This window comes from Miniopterus natalensis, chromosome 15 (assembly GCF_054644295.1).
Source record: "Miniopterus natalensis isolate mMinNat1 chromosome 15, mMinNat1.hap1, whole genome shotgun sequence".
Taxonomy (NCBI): Eukaryota; Metazoa; Chordata; class Mammalia; order Chiroptera; family Miniopteridae; genus Miniopterus; species Miniopterus natalensis.
The window spans coordinates 40,002,108-40,021,661 of NC_142095.1; the positions used below are offsets into that span (position 1 = coordinate 40,002,108).

General features: G+C 38.7%; 1 protein-coding gene across 1 annotated transcript; it reads right to left on the reverse strand.

The window, feature by feature from the left end:
• Nucleotides 1-3,114: 3,114 nt before the first annotated feature.
• HESX1 (HESX homeobox 1) lies at nt 3,115-19,451 on the reverse strand. The gene is made up of 5 exons (XM_016205500.2): nt 18,236-19,451; nt 5,119-5,397; nt 4,411-4,610; nt 4,029-4,130; nt 3,115-3,932 (listed from the first exon to the last, which is right to left on the reverse strand). Exons 2-5 carry the CDS (start codon nt 5,273-5,275, stop codon nt 3,834-3,836), a joined length of 558 nt encoding a protein of 185 aa, XP_016060986.1. The 5' UTR covers nt 5,276-5,397; nt 18,236-19,451; the 3' UTR covers nt 3,115-3,833.
• Between the last annotated feature and the right edge of the window lie 103 nt (nt 19,452-19,554).

The window sequence follows — 19,554 nt, forward strand, 5'->3', positions numbered from 1 at the left end:
AAATGTTGGTCACTTTACCAGACAGAAGTAATAAACTTTTTAGGCTGGGGGTTCACTTGTGGGACTCAATAATACCTTGCGACACCAACAAGTTTACCAAAGCATTAGCAAGGACAAAGGAAAAGGGCTGGAATAAAAAACTAGAAGCAAGGAGAATGGGAAGGGGTGAATCTAATGGGATGTGGAGTGGTGGGAGTCACCAAGCTCTGCCTTGGCTGCTGGGCTCCTGCTGTGGGCTGGTGCCCCAGCAGGAGACAGAACAGCCAAAATGATCATTAAATTTAGCCAAAGGCACATGGAGGGGTTTTTAGTCCTACGGGGCTCAGTGAAATGGAGATAACAAGACACCATCTGTCATGCTTTGATTTGGGTTTCACATCAAGTAAATGGACTAGCACATAGCTCCCTGCCTTTAAAAGCAAGCACAAGGCCCAGGTTGATGCTGTTTGTTGGGTGTGGTAATGGGGGATTTATGCCACTCTTGTGATGCGTGATAAGATGCAGGGGGTGAAGGCACCTATTAGCACTGATTAACTCAGAAGCTGACCACCAGCACACGCTCATTGTTTCCACCAGCACTCCTTAGTGGTGGGCTTTGTCTGGCTGGCTTCACAAGAGACAAATGCCATTACAGGAGACCAAATCACCTTAGTTAGGCAGTGGTCAGATAATAGAGACGCTCCAGGTATTAGCCTGACTGCATTAGTTTGATTTGTACTACTGTTCCCCTTGTCCTGGGCATTAATGGAGACAAAGGCTTGGAATTACAGGAGCAGAGATAAGCTGTGGATCAGAGCCTGTGTCTCTGAGGGAAAGATAATTCTATCTTGCGTTTTCATTTCCATTTTCATAGTGTTTGAATTTTTCTCAAAGTCCAGTTTTTCCCCCCTGAATATCCAGTCTCTCCAAATTATTATCAGTTGTAACTGATAAAAAATCTTATACTGACTCATTATTTTCTTTAATAAGATCAGCCTTTATGTTTTAGGTTTTTGGAAATGATTTTAGGGGAAATATACAACTGATCTTGTATATCATCTTGCTTCTTAAATATTCTTATATATTATGGACTCACTTCACCATATTTAATGATACTGTTATTAGCCTGAAAATATAAAAGTATGTGTAATTACAGTTACTTCTTTAATATTACAAATTCTGTTATTTGCTTTAGTTATAAATGCATCATTTCTATTATAAATGATTTCAGTTATGAATATATAACTTCATCTATAAAAACACTTATTTTAATTATAGACAAAATGTAATTTTATTAAAAAATTTTTTTTATCCTCACTTAAGGATATGTTTCCACCGATTCCAGAAGGAGAGGAGTAGAGAGAGAGAGAGAAACATCGATGAGAGAGAAACATCAGGCAGTTGCCTCCCACACAGAGATCGAACCCCAAACCTTTTGGTGCATAAGATGATGCTCCAACCAACTGAGCAACACCAGCCAGGGCAAAACTGAATTTTAGAACCACACAAATCAGTTACATTTAATTGCACTGGAAAATACTGAGATAATGACATTCTAGAAATACTACGCTTCTTTCCTCACCAGACATTTTATAGGTGTGATCAGTTTTAATAATTTAAAAAAATCAAGTGCATTACTAGTTGTTGATCAATGCATGTGATGCTGTTTCATTTTTTTCTAATGTCTATAATTTTATAGAGAATCCTCATGCTCCTTAGAGATTTGGAGGTTAGGTTTAATTTTAGATAAATTCTAGATAAAATATGATTACTCTTTAAAATCTCCACTTGTGAAAAGTACTAGTTCAAAAGTACTTATATATTCATGTTAATATTAATATTGTGGAATATATTGTTATATACAGGACTTGAAATCTTATCCTAAACTAAGCAAACATTAAGAAAGACAGAGCTATATGTCTGACATGGCAAGATGTCAGAAAGATGCACAGAATACCAAGTATGATAATATTTAAAGAAATAACAACAGCAAAAACAACAATTATATATGCATGTGTGCATCTATGTATACATGTATATCCATGCTTTTATACACAAAAAGATCTATAAACTGTTTAATGATGATTATCTGTGAAGGATGAGATTTGAGGGAGATTTTACCGTATTTTTATATTGTGTGAATTGTTCACAGTATGTAAGTATGGCCTTTGGGATTAAAATAAAAGGCTATTTGAAAAAGCTTACCCATCACACGGCACTTTCCCTTCCAACCCACTCCTGATGATTTCTAGTCCTCCCCTTAATATAGTTCCACAGGAACCTAATGAAGAGCAAAGAAAGCTCCTGGTGGATAAATCCTGACTAATACATTTCATAAACAGTGCTTCAAATCTTGTATCAATGAAAGCAGCTCTTTATATTGCAAAAATGGCCCAGTCTGACAGCAGAGTCTTCCTTGGAAAACATTTAATGCCCCTGATCTTCCAGTTGCTGCCCTTGGGGCCCTTCTTTCCTCCTGCTCCATCTCAGCCAGAGTGGAACAGGACAAGCGCAGCTTATTGCTGACCAGTTGTTGGGACACAGAGCTCTCTGCCCCCAAATGATTTTTAAAAGCTTCTAAATCTGGGTCATGCTACTTTTCCTCAGCAATAATATGCAGACTCCCTCTAATCTTTCTCACGCAATAGGAAAAAAAGAAAGAAAAAAGAAAAAAATTCAATAAGAACCTTCTACTCTGATGATCACTGGGAGAGAGAGGGACAGAGGGATGGGAAAGAAAGAAAAGGGGAGCACGGAAGGGTTCAATCCAAATGGGCAAAGTTGAAGGAGGCTTTCAGGGACAAAGTCACAGCCCTCAAGCTAACATTTCAAAAAGAACACCCACTTTGGCCTTCCATTAATTAACTGGAAAACAAATACCCAGGTTTCCAGTGGTAAGACTCCTTTCTTATGATGCTATTTAATCCTATTTGTGTCTTTAATTGACAGGTACAACAGCAAATGCAAAGAAAACACATAGTTTTTGTCCCAGAAAGTGCCCTGATTATTTCCAGCAACTATGTCAGAGCACATCCACAAGGCAGGCCTTATCCTACCTTCTCAGTCAACATATTGCTTGTAACAAAATATATAGCTGATTGGAAATCGCCACACTAGGAACAGGTATAAGCCAGATGATCATTATCACTTTAATGAATGAAATTAAAGTACAGCATTAAATGAACTAAAAAACATTAAAAAATTTGCATTTACTTGCAGTTCAATTCTTTTGTGCAATGGTATGAATATGACAACTGACACTTTTATATTCCTACTTTGGCATAATGACTTTGCTTTTAAAAAAAGCTGGAAGTTGCATTTTATAAGGATTTGTATTGATATATGGTGAAAATTTCTCACTGCTTCATGCCAGAAATAAAGAGAAACTAAAGATTTATGAATAAATCATATTCTACAATCTATTAAAGCATAATTATGCATCAAAATGCATTTGAAGAAAACGAACTGAAACAAATCACACCTCTGTGCCATTCTTCAGATTAGTTTACTGGAATTATTTTGTAAATATACAGTAATCCAGTTTGTGGAGCCACTTAGTCATGAGTTTACTGATTTTAGCAAACTAATTTATTAGATTAAATTTGCTCACTTAAAAAATAGCTGGCTGTTTCTGAAAATGTTTATTAAAATATATAGAAAAGGCCTTTATTACATTTAAAAGTGCCCAAGTATAATAGGTACCATGATAGAGTAATTATTTACAATGTAGTTTCAGAAAGCGACAATGTTCAGATTAAATGCAGAAAAGAAAACATCACATTTTTAAAACTTGATATTTCCATTGACTCTTCCTGTTCTGCAACTGGGAGATAACTTCACATTTAGTTTTCTATTTATTCCAAGAGATTTGTGTTGAAGGTTTTTTTCGCCATTAGAAACTGTGATTCTCTATGAGACCTCCTCAGTTTGGCACGCCGATTTTGGAACCAGATCTAAAATTAAGGAGAAGTAAAACAGATCTCAGAAACATTATTTCATTATTCTTAACATTTCAGTCACCAGGAATAACAACTAACTTTGAAAATTACCTGGATTCTGTCTTCCTCTAGATTCAGTTTTCGAGCTAAGTCTTCTCTAATATCAATGCCAGGATAGCAGTTTCCTCTAAAGACATTTTCCAACACTTCAATCTAAGGACAGGAGATAGTTGTTTAAAATGTTGATTCTTGGTATGTCATCATAAAATGGACTTTAATTTGTATAGCAAAATAATTTCATTTAAATCTTGGGCAATTAATCCCTATGTCTTTTTTTAATTTTAAATGACTACCCAGAAACTGTTAAAAATTATACATTCTGTTGTTTCATTAATAAGGCCTAAATTTAAATCCCAAAGCGAATGGACTTTTGCTCAACAGGGTGTTGGTTAAAGCCTTTTTATTATCTTTATTAGTTGAAAAAACTTCCCACCTGGTTTTGAGTAAAAGCAGTTCTTGGTCTTCTGCCTCTATACCAACTCAACTCTCTTTTCAAAGACAGTCTTTCTGAGGCTGAAAAGTAATTTTCATATTTCCTAACTCTTTCTTCTGGCACCGGGTGATCCAGAGTACACGGGAACAAGATCCCATTTGGAAGGCTCGGGACATGCAGACATAGGTTAACATCTTTCTCTAAAAACAGAAAAATAAACCCCATCTTAGATGTCCAACCCTATATTCCACAAAGTTCTTCAAGAATTTCAGGAACTTGTCTCTAATTTTCATAGTGGCATTCTTCTGGGTTTCACAAGAGAGCTGGCCTCTCTCATTAACGGAAAAGCAAAAAACAAACACAAATGAAGAACCTGCAGTGGCGATAGAGGACATTTTGGTCTCTGAATGGCATTTATTTTTCAGTGAAAAAAGACTTAGAATATCTGATGTGTGGAATAAACACAGAGATCTGAACTAAATGCAGGCGCTTGGCACTCCCTGTGAGTGAGCGCTGTACCCACTTGGGTTCAAGGCTGATATTCTTTTCATTTCCCATAGGACTCAGCTAGAGGCATTAAAAGTCCTAGATACCTCAGTTATGCAACTGGATGAAACTGCAGTTTCCTTCTAACTCTATGTGGTATAAAATTAAAAGCCATATTAAACAGTGCAAAGCCAAGCCAAGAGTTTAAAAAATTAAGCATACCTGAGGAGCTACAGGTGTCTGCCCATGGCCTGTGGGGTTTCATGGATGGAACACCGTCTTTCTTCTGGTCCAGTCCTAAAATGCTCTCAATTGAAAAGGAGCAGGGCGAGGGTTTGCTTTCCCCAAGCTGAGCACCTTCCTGAAGGCTGGGAGACATCCTCGCGTGGGCTGCACAGGTCGACAGCTCTGGCCTCTGTGCACCTCTCGGCTGGCTCTGCCCCACGAGTACAAGGCTGGGATCTTCCTGCAGTTCACCTTAGGGCTCCGCTGACAGGGGAGCTGGATTTAGAACGTCACTAATTAAAATCCTGTCTTAGAAAGTTTTAGCATGTCAATGAACACCCAGCCAGCAGCTTGAGGAGTTAATTGTTTATTTGTTTGCAAGTAATTAGCAACTAATGGCTACACCAGGGGGGCCACCTACAGGGACAAAAAGTGTTATCTCTCCTAAGCAGAACACAGACTTAACTTTCTCTAAAGAAGTGATCCACAAACTAGCACTCCTCTTTTATTTGAAATCATTAATGTATAAAATCATGCTTTTTATTCTGAAGTTTATACTTTCATGGACTCAGTTACTTAAACATACAGGCAAGATAGGAAAGCAGTCAAGTAATAAATAATCTAATTTAAGTGAATTTTCTTCCAAGGAAATTGGAAAAAGTAATAATCTCTTAATGCTATTACGGTAATTCTGATGAAAATGCCTGTTTTTCATATGCATATGTAATAGTAAATGTCGATGAAAACACAATAGTATTTGGAGTGCAGCATACTGGAAAAGGTTGGCAATGTTATTAACACTGAGTGTAACTGTCTTCCAAGTGCCTGGATTAATTCATAAGGAACAGTTGCACCAAGTATTTTAAATAATTACTGAGATAATTCCCTTCTTTCATCTTTTGTTTTAAATCAGAGAGAGTTTATATGAAGATTCATATGTAAGCACCTCCAAGCAATTTAAAAGCATGACTTCAACCTAAAGGGAAGAATTTCTCTCACCATAGTTATTTCAAAGAAAAGAACAGTGTACTGTATTTTTTTAAAGAAAAATTTTCCTCCAAGGGACTGGGGGGTTTCCATGAAGACAACAGGTTTGTGAAAAACAACCAAGAACAGAATGTTTTAATTTTGTAATCCTAAGAAAACTTGAAATTAAAAGAGAAATATAGCCCGGTCACTGGTTCCATTCCTGGACAGGGCACATGCCCGGGTTACAGGCTCCATCCCCAGTAGGGGCCTTTTAGGAGGCAGCCAATCGATGATATTTCTCATAGATGTTTCTATCTCTCTATCCCTCTCCTTTCCTCTTTTTCTAAAAATCAATAAAAAGACACATTTTTTTAAAAAAGAGAGAAACATAGCTGCTACCTGGGAAGATTTTCAAGTGGCTACTCCCTGCAAAAAGTATACTTTTAGTTCTTGTGCTCTGCTGCAACTCTTCTTCCAGTACCTTTTTTTTTTTTACCCTCACCCGAGAATATTTTTTCCATTGCTTTTCAGAGAGAGCAGAAGGGAGAGAGGAAATCATGGATGTGAGAGAGACACATCCATTTGGTTGTCTCCTGCCCTTGACCAGGGCAGGGATTGAGTCTGCAACCGAGGTACATGCCCTCGGCCAGAATCAAGCCTGGGACCCCCTTCAGTCTGTAGGCTGATGTCTAATCACTGAGCCAAACCAGCCAGGGCTCCCAGTACCTACTTGATGATCAGTTTTATCATGCCTTTATACAACTACTGGACTTTTCTTAAGGAAAAGTAGTCTCTGCTTATAGAGGAAATAGCCTTTACAGGATGGAGCTCAACTTCATCAGATTTTATCCTATCATGATGTCATAAATATTATGCTAAATTATCCTTATGCAAGCTCAGGAGTGAACAAAAGATTCACATACAAAACATCAACAGGCACACAGAGGATGGGTGTGTAGATATATGAGTAAAGTCAAGCTCAAAATGAATAAACTAGCCCTGCCGGGCGTGGCTCAGCAGTTGAGCATCAACCTGGCTTCCGGGAGATCATGGTTCGATTCTTGGTCAGGGCACATGCCCAGGTTGCGGGCTCGATCCCCAGTTGGGCGCGTGCAGGAGGCAGCCGATCAGTGACGACTCTCTCATCATTGATGTTTCTATCTCTCTCTCTCCCTCTCCCTTCCTTTCTCTGAAAATCAATAAAGATATATTTTTTAAAAAATCAAAATGAATAAACTAGTAAACATTCATACTTCATGGGGGTTTTACATATATAGTAGGTAGGCTGTGCAAAAATGGGGGTGATCTTAATCTGGGAAGACTTGGGGGAAGAGAGGACTCATGCCCTTCCCAGATTCTCCTCTGAAACAGTCATCCACTCATTCCACAGTTGGTTGAGCACCTACTCGGTACCAGAACAAACAGAATAGGATCCTCTTCCTCACCGAGCTCACCATGGTGCCGGGTAGGGCAGGAGTGGAAAAACAGGCAACAGGCAACAGTAAATAAATAAGTAAATTATTTCACACATTGATCAGAAGAATGAAAAAAGGAAGCAGAGGACCAGGTCAGCTGCATCATCACTGAAACTCTCACCCCCGCAGAGTGGCGCCTCGGAGGGGCAAGTTGAAAGGATGCTATAGCACATGCTGAATCAAGGCCAGTCCCCAAGTTCTTCTTTATCAACAGGACATTCCAATATTGTTACTCATCTTGAGTTGATTTTACCTGGATTTACATAATACCAGTTTATATATGGATGAGTTGATGAAAATCGAAGGTAGGAAAGAATTTCTCTAAAAATGGGGGTAAATGTTTTCTCATGTATTCACTCAACAGATTTTTATAGAGCACTTAATTCGTGCCAGACACCATTCTAGGTGCTAGAGAGCAGTGATAAACAATACAAGGTAATCAGAGAGTGATAAACTTATTAAAAGGAATAAACAAGGTGGTGGTGATGAAACTTAACAGGGGGTGGGTTGGAGGGGTGGGGTAGGTGGGGAGAGGGTCTTTAAGTATAATGGTTGGGCAGGCCTCCCTAAGGAGGTGACATTTTAGCTGAAGCTGAGGATGGGAAAGTCAGCATGCCAAGATATTGAGAAAAGACATTCCAGTTGAGGAAACAGCACTACAAAGGTCTTACAGCTGAAAAGTACTGGAATATTTGAGAAAGAAAAGGCAATAGCCAAAGGGAAGTGAGTGCTATTATTTGGAGAACCAGGCTGGGCTGGATAATGGATGGCTTTTATAAAAACCATTGTAATGAGTTCAAGTGCAAGGGGAAGCCAGGGTAGAATTTTAAGCTGGGACTGGCAGGACAATCTGAGCAGTCCCCCCACCCCCCTCCTTAACCCTTACCTGGGGATATTTTTCCATTGATTTTTAGAAAGAGTGGAAGGGAGGGATAGAGAGAGAGAGGAGTCAGAGAGAGAGAAGGAACGAGCGAGAGGGAGAGAGAAACATCAGTGTGAGAAAGACACATTGATTGGTTGCCTCCTGCATGTGCCCAACTGGGGCTGGGGATTGAACCTGCAACCCGGGTATGTGCCCTTACCAGGAATCAAACCCTTCGGTGCTACACTCTAATCACTGAGCAACACTGACCAGGATATCTGAATTTTTACTCACAAAACTTCTAACATGAAATGTGTATGAGTTTTCCATAATAAATAATTCTCCAATTCTCTGCAGACAACACCTGGGTGTCCTACAATTCAATTCAATTCTGACACTAACTACCAGGAGTTAGCACAAACCCCACAGATTAAGGGCTCAGTCCCACAAGACTGCCCTCACTTCAGAAGCCAGTTGGAAATCCCAGGTTGCCACTTGTACTTCTGACCAACTGACTAGAAATTCTAGGGTTTCCATGAGCTCTCCTCAGGTTCAATTATGTGGTAGAATGGCTCCCAAAACTCAGGAGGCACTTCACTTATGTATACTGGTTTATTATCAAGGACACAACTCAGAAAAAGTGAAATAGAAGAGATGCATGGGGCAAGGTATGGGGGAAGGAAGCTTCTATGCCCTCTCTGGGCCACTGCCCTGCCAGCGCCTCAATGTATTCAGCAATCTGGAAGCTCTCAGAACCCAGTTGTTTAGGGACTCTTGTGGAGGTTTCATTTCATAAGCATGATTGTTTAAATCATTGGCTATTGGTGATTGAACTCAATCTCCAGCCCTTCTCATCTTCCCTGAGGTTAGGAAGTAGAGCTGAAAGTTCTAAACTTCTAATTAAGGTTAATAAACCTGGAGGCAGCCCTGGCCAGTCTTGCTCAGTGGTTAGAGCATTGGCCTGTGGACTGAAGGGTCCTGGGTTTGATTCCAGCCAAGGGCACGTACCTCAGTTGCAGGCTCAATCCCGGACCCCAGTTGGGGTGCATGTGGGAGGCAACCCCACATCGATGTTTCTCTCACATCGATGTTTCTCTCTCTCTTTTCCACTCCCTCTGAAAAGCAATGGAAAAAATATCCTTGGGTGAGGATTGAAAAAGAAAAACAAAACAAAACCTGGAAGCAGACTGATCAAGAACAAAAGAGAGAATACAAATTACCAATATTAGGAATAAAGAGGTGATATCACTACAGAGGCCACAGACATTAACTAGATAAAAGAACATTATGAACAACTTTATACCAATAAATTCAACAATGTGCATAAAATAAATAAATATATTTTAAAACAATGATTACTGCCCAGCCAGATGTGGTTCAGCGGCTGAGCGTTGACCTAGGATCCAGGCGATCGGGGTTCAATTCCCAGTCAGGGCACATGCCTGGGTTGCAGGCTCAACCCCCAGTCGGGGGCGTGCAGGAGGTAGCTGATCAATGACTCATCATTGATGTTTCTCTCTCTCTCCATCTCCTTTCCTCTCTCTGAAATCGATAAAGATATATTAAAAAATAAAAATAAATAAAAACTATGATTACCAAAACTAAGACAAGATGAAATAGAAAATATGACTAGCCAAATATCTATTAAAGAAATCAAATTGATTATCAAGCTCTTTCCCAAGTTCACTGGTGAAATTTATCAAATATTTAAAGAACAGTCTTAAACAAACACCAATCTTATACAACTCTTTCGGAAAATGGAAGGGGTCCCTTCTAAATTTGTTTTATAAGGCCTGAAAAACCCTGATAAAAAATTAAAAAAAAATTATACATAAATATCCTTCATGAACGCAGACTTTTTTTTCGTTCTTTAAAATATTAGCAAATTGAATGTATAAACATACAAAAAGGATAATGCATTATGACTAAGTGGGGATTTTCCCAGAAAGGCAAGGATGGTTTAATATTCAAAAATCAATGAATGCCCCCGGCCGGGAGTGGTTCAGCGGTTGAGCGTTGACCTAGGATCCAGGTGATCAAGGTTCGATTCCCGGTCAGGGCACATGCCCAGGTTGTGGGCTCGATCAATGACTCTCTCATCATTGATGTTTCTATCTCTCTCTCCCTCTCCTTTCCTCTCTCTGAAATCAATAAAGATATATTAAAAAAATAATAATAAAAAAATCAATGAATGCAATTCATCATAGTAACAGGAAAAAAAGGAAAATCATGATCACATTAACAAATGCAGAAAAATATTCATGATGTAAAAAAAAAAAAATCTTTCAGCAAATTTGGATTAGAAGAAACTTCCTCAATTTGATAAAGGACATCTATAAAAATAATCAGCTAACATAATATTTAATGGTGAAATACTGAATGCTTTCTCCCTAGGATCAGGAAGAAGGCAAGGATGTTCACTTTAAGCATTTCTATTTAACACTATATTGGATCTAAGCCAGTGCAATAAGGCAAAGAAAAGAAATAAAAGTCATATAGATCAGAAAGCTAAAAGTAAATTGTCTCTGTTCACAGATGACGTGATTGATTACATAGAAAAATCTTAAGAATCTACAAAATAGATTCATTAAAAAGTATAGTTTCATTTATGTGATGCTCTAGAATAAACTAAACTAGTTTATATTGAAAAAAATCAGAAAGTGGGGGTGGAGGTGGAGACTAAATGGAAAGAAGAAATGATGAAACTGGGGGGGTAATGGTAATGCTTTATATCTTGCTGGAGTTTGGATTACACAGATGTATACATTCGTTAGTTCTCATTGGTTGGTACTCTAAAATTTGTTCACTTCACTGTACGCAAAATTTTATCTACTAAAGTATAAGCAAATATTGAACTTTAGTTAATGATAAGCATGCTGAAGAGTTTAAGGGAGGAGTTGTTGATGTCTGCAACTTTAAAATAAAAAATAAATAAGACTGATAGATGGATAGATATTAAACATTAATCTATAATTGCAGACCAACAGAACTTCTAATCCAATAAGTTTTCTAAGATAATGGAAATGATCTATATCTACACTATCCAATAGGATAGCCACAAGTCACATGTGGCTAATAAGCACTTGAAATGTGGCTAGTGCAACTGAGGAACTAAAGTTTAAATTTAGATAGCCACATGTGGCCAGTGGCTACCATATTGGACAGCACAGACAGAGAACATTCCCATCACTGTGGAAAGTTCTGTTAGACAATGATGAACCTCCATCCCCCTAGAAGCACAGAATAATGTTGCAAGTAGTGATGATGAAAGCAGATGCCCTTCTTTTGTTCCTGACATGAGAACATGGTTTCATCATTATTAATATAACATCTACTGTTGGCTTCTAATAAATGCTATTTATCTAGAATAATGTCATAATGAATAAAAATACAACATATCTATATTGCTTTATAGCTTCTAAAGCATTTTAGCATATATGTATTTAATCCTTTCACAAATCCTCTACTACATGTAGCTGAGAAACCAGAAACTGAGAGTTCAGTTATAATTTACAGAAGTCACCAACTAGCAAGTGGCAGGACCTTGACTTGGATATTCTGTTTGCAAACGCCCTGTCCTATTGACTTGATCAAGTAACAGCCACTGTTAATACCTTCACCAGCCACCTCATGATATAAACATCAAAGTGTACTGATCAGTTAAGAAAAAGGTTGTGAGACCTTGCAAATGATATATCCTCAATGTCTTTTAACAGTTATTGTGATATGAGAAATAAAAGTTTGACAATTGACCTTGAAGAGGTTCTAGGAATCATAAAATTGTACAGTCTATATTATAAACATCTACATGAAGATAAAGTAAAAATTCAGAGGTTTATGTTTTGTTTTATAACTTATAAATCCACCCAGGTTTTGATAACTCATTTTCTAATTGTGAATTACAATTAAGTCCCAAATCATTAACATCAGGAAAAATGCCTAATGTCTTAGGCGTTTTAGCAGAGATTTTTATAAATCAGCCATATAATTATTATGCTCACAGTTCGTGAGCATAAGATAGAAATGCAATAAGCAAAGCTCCCATGACATTTGTACTTTACTTTTGCATAAGAATTACACTGTCCTATTTGAGACTGTCAGTATTTTTAAATGTTCAAAAATAAAAGTTTATTTTTTACTGTTATACATTCAGTGTCTCCTAGAACAATGCCAAAGCAGACGTTCAATAAATATTTGTTGAATGAGTGAGTAAACGAATGGATGGATGGATGGATGGATGGATGGATGGATGGATGGATGGATGGGACCAGGAAGAGGACATCTGTGAATTGGAGAGGCAATGTAAATGCTGTGGGTTTACTATTGTTGCCATTGTTTTAAAAAATTTTTTTTGTTTTTCAACTAAGTTTACATTCAATAGTATTTTGTATTAGTTTCAGGTGTACAACATAGTGGTTAGACAATCATATACTTTACAAAGTGCTCCCTCTGCTACTTCCAGTGACCTCCTGGCACCATACATAGTTATTATAATATTATTGACTGTATTCCCTATGCTGTACTTTATATCCCTGTGATTATTTTATAAGTACCAATTTGTACTTCTTAATCCCTTCACCTTTTTCACCCATTCCAACCTCCCTCCCCTCTGGCTTTTAGCGTGTAAAGGTATTCCCAGTTTTCTATGAACCACTTATATATCACTCCAGGGTAATCCAAAAATTAGAAGACATTATGGCATTCTGTAACTAAAATTTAATAAAAAGTGAGATGAGGATTCATTTTAAAAACCTGAGCTTAAAATTTAAAAGTCCTGAGTCCTGTTGAACAATTCACATCTGTGGCACTCTGTCCTTCCATTGTGGTTACTTGTGACACAAGGCATCTTTCCCAATGATTACAAGGTTTGGGAGAGTTCAGACTGTTCCATACATACTTCTGTCTCTCCTAGCACCCATCACAGTGCCTGTCACACAGGAGATATTAAATAAAGGTTTGTTGAATAAGTTCTCTTTGTTTATAACATTTAAAAACCAAATCTCAAGAACACAGTTTCATATTTTTACATTTAAATCAGTTAAAACTGTTTTCAGTAAAGTGCTTTGCACATAGTAGGGCCTTGATTTTAAAAATTCATATAAAATCATTTGAAACACAAATGCATTTTTCAATTCTACCCCATTTTTACTCCCCAACCCACTGGTTACCAGAGTTTAGTGCCTTTCCTTCCTGTATTTTTTAAATGCCGTCACATAAATAGGTAGCTGCACACAGACATGTTTTTATCCACATGGAGTCAGACGTGTATTGTTCTGCTAGTGGCCTCGGGGCCCCACCCCCACCCTACCCTCCAGACTCTGTCAGTCGTTACAGCTCTAGCTCATTCTTTTACAGTTGCTTGGCATTAGGCATCAAGTGGATGAACCATAATTTACTGAACAACACCCCTGATAATGGGCACTTAGAGTTGTCTCCAACTTTTATTTTACTATAACAAACATTATGTCAATGAACACCTTGCATTATGTCAATCTGTCCATTATGGCAATGAACACCATACATGTTAGCACACAGGCAGTATTTCCATGGAAAAAATTCTTTGAAGAGTATATTATTTTTTGGTGCATGCTGCCATATTTCCTTCTAAGAAGTCTTTATCAATGAACACTCCCACCCAGTCTAGCCCTTGTCCTTATGTCTCTCCCAGACTGACAGTGAGAATGAGGCAGCTCAGGGCTAGGCCAAAATAGACTCAGGCTCTCCCCAGACTCAATATTCAAAGATAAAACAGTTTAGGATTTAGGCCTCTGAGAGGCTCAGACCTGCGCTTTAGTGCCATTTAATCTAATCATTGCAGATTAAATGGGAGAACCTGATTGGCATTTATAACATTGTTTCTAGGGAATAAATGTTATGGTTCTTATAAACTTAAAAACAAGCTTTTGAATCATAACACTTGTTAAACTCTGGCATATATCAGGGGTGCAGAAGGTACCCAGGAGATGAAATGATTTCTGCCCTCAAGGAATTCATTATGATCAAGGAGACAGTAATCAAAAGGCCAAGCACTAGACCTACCCACACACTCACGCATTTGAGACGTTCAACTTTTAAAATTGTGTAAAACATATATAATAAAATTTATCATTTTAACCATTAAAAAAGAAGGTAGTAATTAATATTAATTTTGTGAGGTGTGCTTATGATTATATTAAAAATGCTCATAAACTACCAAGTTTACTATAGACAATGTTAATTTGCCCATAATTTGTATGACTAATTAATTCAGCTTCCTCAACATTTTTTCAAATCACAACTTCTATTAAAGGTATTTTTATCTAAAACCAGGTAAAAGTCAAAATCCTCACAAAAGGACACAAGGTTTTATCCAATCTGGCCTCCTCTCCCTCCCTCTTCTGGGCCAGACTCCCCCTGTCCCATTCCTCTCCCGCAACCCTGGTTCTCTATGCAATTCTTGAAACAAGCCTGACCACTGCGGTCTGAAGTCTTAGGGCCTTGGCCCTGGCGAGTCATTTTAAAATTGCAACTGCCTCCTTACCCCATTTTCCCTGCTCCATTTTCTATAGCACTTACCACTTTCTAATATACTGTACTTCTAATGACTTACTATGTTTATTTTTTATCATTTTTCTTTATTTTCACCACCCCCACAAGGGCAGAGATTTTTAATATTTTGTTCATTACCTAGTAAATATTTGTAGAATAAAGGCAACCATTTCCTGAGGTAGTACTTTCAATCTCGAAACTAAATTTATAGCACCACCTAGTGTTCTTGGAAAGATGTGCTAATTAACCCTGAGATTTATTTGCATTAGCCATGGTTTAATCAAATTCTCCCTATTGTGGTTTTTTTTACTGATCTCTGTAAAAATTAAAATGTTTTCAATGATTAAACAGTGTGAAACATACTGACTTCTCTAAGGGCCACCTCTTCTCCACTGACTTGCCCCAGAATTCTAGTGGGGGTAGGAGAGCAATTAAATCTCATGTCTTTTACCTTAGGGCATAGCCCCTTCCCCACTGCCAAAACCCAAAAACCAGGAGAGTAGCCTTTGCTGTCGTGGTACCTACAACCAGTCTCCAGAATATCAAAATACATATTTATTGATTTTTAAATTTTTGTTTTAGCCATAAAAATCCCTAAGTCAAAGTGATAAAACACTAGCAAGGGTAATGGTAATGTTATTTAAAATACTATCAGGGTTCTCTAAAAGAATTAGTACAGTCTTCTAACTTAGAAAATATTGGTTTCTTCAGATATATAAAAAAAAGGGAAAAATGAAGAAAACGAAGCTGCCTTAAAAGCATTAAAATATTTAATATTTAAGATTAGATAATGACAATGGGCTAATTTTTATTGAATGCTTATTGTGCTTAGCACTATTCTGAAAACTTCTTAATCATCTTCACAACCTTATAATGTAGCTTCTCTAGGCCAGGTCCCATTTTTCAGATGACACAATGGAGACAAATTACAGAATTAGTAAAGAGTAGAGCCAGGATTCAAAGACAGCTAGGCCGGCTCCACTGCCCATGTCCATGAGCTCAGGCCCAGGCTTTTATTCCACCTCTCCACAGAAATGAGAAGGACTCTGCTTTGTTTCAAAGTTCTTGGCCTGGCCAAAGAAATAAACTTAGTAATGTCGTCTTCTCCCAAAAAAGAATCAAGGCAATCATGAAAGAAACAGAAGCATATACAATTATTCTAGGAATAAAGTTTTATTCTTTTTACAGTCAAGAAAGTAGAAGCTACAGAATTTGCCTTGCATTTTAAGGATGCTGTGGCAAAGAGCAAAAGCAATATCAACATCAAGGTCAAAAGCAGAGGATGGTTTTCAGCAGCACAATGAAGAATCTGTTGGTTCTTGTTGCCCATTCACCTCTTTTTGAAATCTCCTCAGGACTTTTGATTCTACCCTCAAATTGCCCAAAGCTTCCCCCTAGTTGACCACTGGTTCTGTTTTAAAGTGAATGGAAGGAAGTGACTCAGTTTTCTAAATTACCAATTAATATGCTCATTTCTTGAATTTGGTTCATCTCAGCTGTATGTTAAGAAAACAACTGAGCTCCAGTTGGGTAGCTCAGTTGGTCAGATCCAATATGCCAAGATTGTGGGTTCCAACCCCGGTCAGGGCACATACAAGAATCAACCAATGAATGCATAAATAAGTGGAACTATAAATCAATGTTTCTCTTTCTCTCTCTCTCAAGTCAATAAATAAAAATTTTAAGAAAATAATTGAATTATCTGTTAAAGTGAGTCCATTAAAAAGTGATTTAATAGGTAACATTCAGAATTACTTATATTATACATTATACTTTTAAAAGGAGTATGAATTCCTCAGAATTTCAGATTTATTGGGTCTTTCAGGGGATATTTGTGAGCAGGAGGCTTCCCATACTCTCCAGGTGATTCTGGAAACGAGCTCCTCCCGCCATTCTCAGCTGGAACCTAGACCCCCTTTCCTAAATGTTTACTTGACTCTTTAAATTTTCTAAAATACAGGGCCATTGCCCGGCTGGTGTGGCTCAGTGGTTGAACATCAACCTATGATCTAGGAGATGGCGGTTTGATTCCCTGTCAGGGCACATGCCTGGTTTCGGGCTCGATCCCCAGAAAGAGGCAGCTGATCAATGAATCTCTCTGATATTTCTCTCTCTCTCTCTCTGAAATCAATAAAGATATATTTAAAAAAATACAAGGTTATTTTGGGAAGGAAAACGGCTCTTCTCCATTTCAGAGAGGGTTTTTCGGATAGGGTATTTGCTTTGACTCACCTGGGGTGACTCCCACCCCACTTCTGACCTCTGGCATCAGAATCTTCCAGCTGTGCTAAGAAATCTGTATTCTAACAACCTTCCCTAGATGAGTTGTATGACCTAGGGGGATAATTTTGAGAAGTAAAGCATCAGCTCATTTGTGTTGTTGGATTCTTTCCTATTATAGACCACAGAGGAGAACTTCAAGGAGTATCATGTAAAAACCCAATTATAAGATCAAATATAATTTAAGAAGACTAATAATTAACAAATCTATTTACAGGATTGTATGTCCTTTTATTGTAAATTATATGTGTGAAACATCTCAAAGAATTCTTTGGTGAATGTTGTTTAATCCTGCCTTGCCTTCCATAAAATTAACCAGCTGGCCAACGTTTTTACTATGCTACCCACATGTGAGTCTCCAGTAACCCCTGAGGCATTCTCTCTGAACAAGCCTCATTTCCTGTATAAAAGGAACTGAGTTTGGTCAACTGTACAGAATTTAGGTTGATTAAACTTGAATTGGTTGTCAAAGGAGGCAGTAATTCTGCAGCTTTAGAGATGTTTTAAAATAGAAAACACAGTCATCCTTTTGGATGAGAAAAGTATACAGTAGCCTAAAGATACAGAATGCAAATAAAAGGCCTTTTAAAATTCTTTCTAGCTTTGTAATTGGACTAAACTGCCTCTCTACACAATTGAACGTCAACTTGTTTTTGTCTGTTTCAGTTTTTAATCAGCAGAGCCTGGTAAGAATTCCTTGCGCCTCCCTGATAATATAACAGCCTCTTGAGAATCCATTACAAAAATACAGCTTAGAAGCACATGACATACAAAGGTGGAAACCATTTAACTTGACAACGCCCCACCCAGATAATTCAGATACCTAATAGAATTCTTCACCGAAATTATTTGGTTTGGCCAAGCAACATCATAGAATCACTCTTCTTTTCTTACACTTTGTTTTCACTTGTCCCTTACTCCTGATTCTTGCCAATGGCCACCACCTTTCTTTTCCTTCACTTATAATCTAAAGGACAGTTCAACCAAGGACTTCACTTACCTCGAAAGTCTTCGTCCTTTGGAGCCGGGTCGCATGCTGCTGTGCTGCCGGAGTGAAACAGAAACATCGGACAGACTTGGGTCGCTGGGACCTGTGGATGCTGTGGGTACATGGGAGCAGCTGGGAACCAGCAACACTGGGAAAGAACTGGCTCCCAAACGCCTTTCAAAAACCAAAGATCCTCCCAGAGGGTGACCAGTTGATAAACAATCTAGAGAGAGTTTTCATTGAACGTTTATAACGCCAAGGATAATTCTGTGAAACTACTGCAAGTCTGCCTTGCAGAGCATTTAAAACCCTAGTCTATCCTTATGCAAGAGATCTCAGGAAAATCCAGCGTTAGTTGGAAATACGTAACGTCCGTTCCTGTCACTGTATCTCGATTTGTTCCGACGTATCTGTGGAAACCAATATTCTTGACTCAACACTTCTTGAATAAAAAAATGCGTTGGACTGGTGGGATGAACAGGTTCGATTTTTAGAGACACGGTGATTTGCCATTTTGTCTGTAACGAAAGCTTCTAACTCTACAGAGAAATAACCGAGGCGGAGTGAGGCTGCGGAAGGCGACAGAGGCAGCAGCTCTGGTCCGCATCACGCTCCGGCGGCAGCGCCTCACTTTTCTCTGCCGTAAAATTAGAGGCTGAAAAAGCTACTTTAAAAGTTTCTCCCAAAACTTTTCCACCAAATAGAAATGCTAATTGGTTACCAACATAGTGTATTCCGATTTTTAAAAGGTGTTTTCATTTGTGATTTAAAAGAAATATGGAAGTCTAAACTGTGGCTTGTCAGTCCTTCAACACCAGGTAAGAAGTGATGATTTGGCAGCAAAGTCACATGTTTTAAGCTTAATAGACTGATATCCAAGTGTCCAGAGAAGTGATTTCGAGTCTACGGCCCACGAATTTCCACGAGCCGGCAGAGCCCGGTTAGACGCAACCCGGGGCCGCAGACCTGAGCAGCCGGCACCGTTTTGCTGGCGGGGGCACGCTGGGCGCTCCAGGGGGCTTGGGAAGGTGCTAACTTGAGAAACTAAAAAAGGCAACAGCAGTAGGGACTCTCCCACCGTCTCTGACGAAAAATGTTGAGGGAGAACTAAAACCGGCCCAAATTCCCCAATGTGGTCCTCACTCGAGGCTCTGCTTCCCGGAGACGCATGCGGCGCTGGGAGACGGTCCCCTACGAGTCACACGCAGGCGCGCGCGCGCACGGTAGGTGCCCGCGGAAGCTGGACGCGCCGCCTCCGCCGCCAGGGAGGCCCGCGCTCGCCGCTAAGACCCGGGATGCGAAGGAACCACCCGGCCAGCCCCGCCTCACTG